This window comes from Aegilops tauschii, chromosome 7 (assembly GCF_002575655.3).
Source record: "Aegilops tauschii subsp. strangulata cultivar AL8/78 chromosome 7, Aet v6.0, whole genome shotgun sequence".
NCBI classification, from domain to species: Eukaryota; Viridiplantae; Streptophyta; class Magnoliopsida; order Poales; family Poaceae; genus Aegilops; species Aegilops tauschii.
Genome location: NC_053041.3, coordinates 139686897 through 139693649, shown reverse-complemented (window position 1 = coordinate 139693649; position 6753 = coordinate 139686897). Strand labels below are relative to the sequence as shown.

Genomic DNA, 6753 nt, shown 5'->3' with positions numbered 1-6753 from the left:
TAGGTCGGAATCCACCGGTACGCGCCGATGTCTCTCGGTCTCTGATCGAGACGCAAGAGATTTTCCTGCACACGTTGACCACTCGTCACTAGCCTTCCCACAGCGCACAGCCCTGTGCCTTGCACGCCAGTCCAGCCTGCGCGACGAGACTCCAAAGTCCAAACCGCTCTCCTCTCCATGGAAATGTCGATTTCACTTCCTGCCTCGTCGCCACGAGCAAATCAGCAGTACAGTAAAATAAGATCGGCAGATACACGAAGTAGGACCTGTCATGGCACAGGGAACAGAGTCGGAGAGAGACACGGACCGGCCGTCGACGCTCACCGTGTGTACGCGGCCTCCGGCGAGTGTACTCGCCACTAATTCAGGTGGAAACACGAAGGCACGTGATCGCGATGGTCGATGTCCGAGCAATTTTCAAGTGCCGGGGAGCGGCGAACCTTCTCGCTGGCCGCCTACCTGGCCTGCCCAAGTTGCCGCAAGCCACACACCACATGCAGCGAGGAGCAAAGCAGAGAGCAACAGCGATGTGCCGTACGCGGCGCATGAATGCAGCTATTCCATCCTGGGCGCTCGGTGTTCCCACCTTTGGCCCCATCCTTTGCGTTGTTTATTGACAGGCCAGCCGCGAGAGGAGCTGTCACGGTCCAGACTCCAGAGCCCTATATATACGCACAGCTCACCTGAGCTGAGCAAAGGCACCGCATTATTCATCCATCCGTCGACAGCCGACACAGAGCGAGCAAGCAAGAAGATCGGGAGGAGGATCGGAGTTTGATCTCCATTCGATCGATGGCGCCGGAGTTTGGGTGGTGGCCGATGTCGCCGTGGCTGAGCCCTGGCGCGGCGTCGTTCATCTTCTTCAACGTCCTCGTCGGCGCCATCGCGGTCATGTCGTCGTCCCGGGGGCGGGGGCAGGAACCGGCCACCCGGCGCAAGCTCGTTCGCACCGCCTCCACCGTCGTGCTGGAGAACCTGCGTTCGATCTCCAACTTCCCCTTCCACTCGCTGGGCGACTACGACGTCGCCGCGTACTCTGCACCGGCGGCGTCACAGCTCCACCACGTGCAAGACCAGGAGTATACGTTTCGAGAGCAGGAGGTACGGGAGGTGAGCAGGATAGAGTCCGAGCCGGCATCAGTGGCCGAAGAAGAAGCTGTAGTGGCGGCCGCAACAACCACCTCGCCGCAGAGCGCGCCTGTCGCGGCACCGGCGGCACAGGAGGTGAACAGGATGGTGGAGCTCGAGTCAGCATCAGTCGCCCAAGAAGAAACTGTAGCGGCGGCCGCTACAACCGCCTCGCCGCAGAGCGCGGCACCGGCAGCACTCGACGCGTCCGCGGCGGCGACTAAGGGCGAGGACGAAGCCGAGGAGTCCATCAGCTTGGACGAGGCATACGCGCTGGCGCGCGCGGGGCGGCAGTCCGCCGCCGACACGGTGGCCACGGTGCCGAAGAAGGCCAAGGGGCGAGGAGCCTACGGATGCGGGCGGGGAACGGAGGAGGTGGACGCGCGGGCGGAGCAGTTCATCCGGCAGTTTCGGGAGGAGCTCAAGCTGGAGCGCATCAATTCCATCCTCAACCACACCCACGCGCTGCGCCGCACCGCCGGGGCGCGGTAGCCGGCGCCGCCGCTCGGCCGACCGTCTCGTTTGATCGTGTAGAGAGAGGATAATATTTTATTTGCTTGTACAGCATTCATGGGTCATTCCCGCAGAGAATGATGCGACAGCACACAGTTTTGGATATGTTTTATACTAGCAGGCAGAGAGAACTGCCAAAACATCGCATACTGGCAGATCGCACATCTCTCAACCTGCGGAAAGGACGGGTTGACGACGGTATGGCTATACCGCAATACGCCTACGTGCGGCGTGCCGGTGCCGGTGACGATGACGGTGAAACCGGCGTAATTGATTTACCACCAGACTGTTTGCATATAGAAAAAAACTACTCCCTCCGTCCCCTAATATAAGAACGTTTTTGACACTGTGTCCCATAATATAAGAACGTTTTTGACACTAGAGCAGTGTAAAAAATGTTCTTATATTATGGGACGGAGGGAGTACCACATTAGAGCAGCTACAGTCGGACTTGCAAATTCGGCCCCTCAGACGCCCGCGGACGCGCTCCGACGCGCCCGCGGGCACTGACTGGACACCCCTCAAATGTTGCGCCGTACATTCACATATCGCAAATTCCGATCCTCAAATCTGTGTAATCCATGCAAGTCGATCATACGATATAAACTGTCTGATGCCAAAGTTCGAAACAAAGCAAAGCAAATCATAATTTGACAAATCGGACATGACAAAATGAAATCAATGTCCGAGCGTGACGGATGGCCTCGGATCACTGGCTCGGCGCCTGCTCCAAGCGGCATGCGTCCTGCTCCGCCTGCATCCGGGCTGCCTGCTCCGACTGCATCCGGGCCGCCTCCTTCGACTGCATCCGAGCCGCAGCTGCCCTTGCCGCCTCGTATTTCCTACGGTCGTTGATCTCCACCTTCTTGTCCACAAGCCACTTCTTTGAATGCTCATCATAGAGAGTCTCGGCCGCCAACATGATCCTCGCATCTTTCGCGTCCCGTGCGAGTTGCAACCTCTCCTTCTCAAGCTCTATGCTGCCAAATGTCTTGGCCTTCTCGAGCTCCCATTTGATCGCTGCTTGTTGCTTCTCAAACTCGATCTTCTCCCTCTCAATTTCAAGCTTCTTCTCTGCCCTCTTCCGGTCCCACTGCACCATTTCCTTTGCGCATCCAACACGAGCTTGTACCTCTCCTCCTTGTTCTCCCTCACCGAAAAAAATGTCCGTCCATTTGACGACATTTCGGTAGACGCGGCATCACGGGCGGCACGTGCCTTCTCCCACTTGTTTCCCATGACTTGGCGGTTGTCCTTTGGCACTGTGGCTTTTCCATTCTCCATGACAATGTCGTCATCTTCATCGTCCAACCCAATTGATTGGTTGGAGCTTGAGCCATCATTCCTCTTCTTGCCAGACTTGAGATCGTCCACAATTTGGTTCCACTTCGGCTTGCCATTCAATATGAGCCAACCATGTCTAAAAGCAAATGACTTCTTCTCCACCTCGTGCTACAAAGTGGCCGCCACCGCCGTCTAGCAAACGACATATGTACGAGCACGAGAATGCAAACACAAGAAGCATATGCAATGGACGACAAGATGAGGCAATCGAGCTTACGTGAGTTGCGACTCCCATCCCACTTTGAGGGCGTTTGCTCACTTGTGAGTAGTAGCCGATGTACTTGTTCACTTCCCCTTGAATGATCCCCCAACAAGAGAGATGCCACATTGCGAGTGGTCACGATAGGATGCGGCTCCACATACTCCTTTTGCTCATGGTACTCCTTCCAAATCTTCATCCAATAGGTGTTCCCCTTTTGCTTGGTGCCGCATATTGGATCCATCGTTGTGGCCAACCAAGCTTTGACCAACAAGATGTCATCAAATTTTGAGAATGCCGGACCTCTTGCCTTCGGCGTCTTGGTCTTCTTCTTCTTGGTCGGATGTTGTCCCAACTTCAAATGCGGTGGTGGCCTCCAATTCATACTCCATTTCGGTCGGTTCTTCATTGTCATTGATCATGTTCGACAAGAACGCCTCCTACATGATTCAAATTTGCAAGCATTCATCATGAGCAAATGAACTAGTGGTCTATGCTAAAATATGATCGGACGAGAGTAAAGAAAACGTACCGACTCTTGTTCGGTCATTTTGTCGAACATGTTGAGGGCAGCCTGGGCACTGTCGGAGCCCGTGCTCATCCGCGCCCGAATGAGCTGCAGCGAGTCACAAACGTCAACTGTCGGCATCTGCGTGTGTCGGATTTCGGGCTCCGCAGACCCTGGATAGATTCAAACTCTGGGGTGCGTGCGAAGAACTCAACTTCCCCAGTCTACCAACTCGTCGATCCCACGGCCTAGCTCAATGAACTAGAAGGAAAGAGGACACAGTAGTTTACCCAAGTTCGAGCCGCCTTGCGGTGTAAAACCCTACTCCTGCTTTGTGGTGGATTGGCCTCGAGGTGGGCTGAGGATGAACTAGTACAGTGGAAGAACAACCTCAGGAGGTGTGTTCTTGAGCTTGGGTGAGCTGGTGGGGGTGAGGATCGACTGGATCCGGATCCCCTTCTACGGTGGTGGCTAGGCTCTATTTATAGTGGCCTTGGTCCTCTCCCCAAAATGAAGGCGGGAAGGGATCCCACAACGGCCAAATTTGAAGGGAGACAACTAGTACATCTTATCCTGACAAAAGGTAGTCTTCACCTGCAAAGCTTCTGGTCGTGACACCATGGTGAGCTCGGTGATGACCTCCATCCTGCCGTCCTGGCGGTCTTGGTCTTGTTCCATGGAAATGGAAACCTTTGGCTGATTCCTCGGGACTCCGCGCCTGCGCTTGCCTCTTTAGCACCAAAGAGGAAACTGTTGTACTGCACCCGCTGGTGCCCGCCTGGCCTTGGTCGTCATGGCTCGCGTCATCCGAACCTCACGAGGTGAGGGCTTGCATAGAAATCTCCGCTCCTCAGGAGCCTGCCTAAGGAGGCCGCTCCTTCTGGAGGTCTTGATGTCGTCCGCCTTGCGAGGCTTGGCCCCTCGCGAGGGTCTTGTGTTGTCGGTGCTGAAGATGGGCCATACCAGGCCGTTGACGGAGCCACGCGGTGGGCCGCTGGCAGGAAAGTCTGGGTATCCCGGTTCCCAGAACGCCGACAGTAGCCCCCGGGCCCAAGGCGCGCTCGGACTTGGTTTCGTGGGCAAGGGCGAAGCGCCGTGGGCCCTAACCGCCTGCGGGTCCAGTCGACGCGTGGCGCTGGATGGGATGTGGGCGCCTCCACTTCCCCACGCAGCCTCGATAACTGCCCGACTTGACGGCTGCCTGTTGCGAGCGCGGCCTTGCCATGATTACCCGCTGTGCTTTTCCTTGGCTCCTCCTCTTTCCTATGAACTTGCGTCTCTTCTCCCAAATTTAGCGCCGGCGCCAATCCTCCCTCGACGCCATGGCCCCGAAGTTGAAGAGGAAGGGAAAGGCCTGCTCGCCTGTTGAATCCCGGCCGGGCTTGGAGCCCGCTCTTGATCGGTCGACGATGATCAATCGGGAGGGGTCGGACAAGGTCCGGCCGGCCCTCGTCGCCGATTCCAACGAATGGAAGGCGACGACGGTCTGGCCTGCCTCCCAGGCCACGATCGACATGGAGGCCATCGAGATCCCCATCCATCTTCATGCTCTCCTGGCTGGCCTAGTCCCCCCTTTCTCTGATTTCTTCAATGTAGTAATTTCGCATTACCAGATCCAGGCGCTGCATCTGGACCCCTGGTCTATCATCCTCCTTGCTGCCTTCGCCTTCCTGTGCGAGGCTATGGTGGGCATTGCCCCATCTGTCGCCTTGTTCCGCCATTTCTTCTCGCTCCACTTGGTCGACGACCGCCAGCGCTCAGGATGTGTGGCATTCCAGCCCGTGGCGGCGCCAGCTGGCTTAGGCATCGACTTCACGCTTCGCCCAGATGTGAAGGGATTTCGGAAGCATTGGGTGTATGTGGACGCCGGCATGCTCAGCCCCCTGCTCCTGCTCCCGCTAGCGTCGGCGGAGCCCAGCTCCGGCTGGGGGCACGTAAAGCTCGTCGACCGTTGGCTCGCCCACGTCTGGTTCAGGCTGGCCAAGATGAAGAAGGTCGGGGTGACTGCACCGATGGTGGTGAGGGGATTCGTCCGGCGGCGCATCGCCCCGCTCCAGCGCCATTCCCGCCCAATGTGGGTCTTCACTGGCCCCAAGGACCCCATGAGGCTTCAGGTGCCTTCACTCCATTCAAAGACGCTGCGCGCAATGCTCGGGCTCCTGACGGGCGACCCAGCACAGCGCCCGCTGCGCTTCCGGAGGAAGGCTGTCTCTTATGGCATTGCTCGAACAAGGAGGACTTCGTGAGACAGATGCCCCTCTTTAACGAGTGGGGGCTACGCCCGGGGGGCCTTGAAGGGCCTCACGAGAATCCCACCTTTGTGTCTCCTGTGCTTTGCCGGCCCTGCGACGCGCGCCCCGGATGTGGTGCAGGGGGCGAACACCACCGGGTACTCCCGGGGCGACCGCCGGGGAGCGGATATGGTCAGATGCTCCCGAGGCAGCCGCTTCTGAAGTTCCAGCGAGTGCTTCGGGGGAGGCTACTGGTGAGCAGGCTCACCCCGGTGCCCCTGAGGAAGCTGTCCCAGCAGCCTCGGCTGGTGCTCCTGAGGCGGTGGCTGGTGAGCAGGTGCGGCCTGGTGCTCCAGAGGCTGCTGCCCCTGAGGTGGTAGTACGCTGCTCAGCCGCCAAGGGTCATGCCCCGACCCTCGGCTTGCTTCGTCTGAACCTTGAAGCGCTTCGCAAAAGGAAAGGGCTCCCGAGCTGCAGCGGCGACGCCTATCGGCCCCTGAAACAGAGGAACTACATAGCCATAGACGAGTAAGTGCCTTATCTTTGTGGTTTTCCGCTTGTTGCATCCCTTCCTGACCCTGGCTCCTCGGGATCCCTTCAGTTGCGGCAGCGAGACCTGCTGGGGAGCGACCTCCGGCAGTCCTTGGTCCGCTCATGGTTCCGAGCCCCCCGCGCCAAGCGCCTGCGCGAGGCACGGGGCCAGTCTGCGAGGCGGATGCGCCGCTGGGAGGCTGTGGGCCTGTGCTCCCAGCATCCTTCCCTCGTGGTCACTCCTGGGGCGTAGTAGGCGTGCCGAGGGCCCCTTTATTGGTCATCGCCGGTGGCTAGGT

The 6753-nt window shown here is 58.3% G+C and overlaps 1 protein-coding gene across 1 annotated transcript; it reads left to right on the top strand.

The window, feature by feature from the left end:
• The first annotated feature begins 680 nt into the window (after positions 1-680).
• LOC109758666 (uncharacterized) lies at positions 681-1796 on the top strand. The gene has a single exon (XM_020317535.4). It carries the CDS (start codon positions 793-795, stop codon positions 1618-1620), a length of 828 nt encoding a protein of 275 aa, XP_020173124.1. The 5' UTR covers positions 681-792; the 3' UTR covers positions 1621-1796.
• Positions 1797-6753: the final 4957 nt, after the last annotated feature.

Bases quoted from the DNA above. Each gene is read 5' to 3' on its own strand.
- LOC109758666 (XM_020317535.4), top strand. From the start codon at position 793: ATGGCGCCGGAGTTTGGGTGGTGGCCGATGTCGCCGTGGCTGAGCCCT.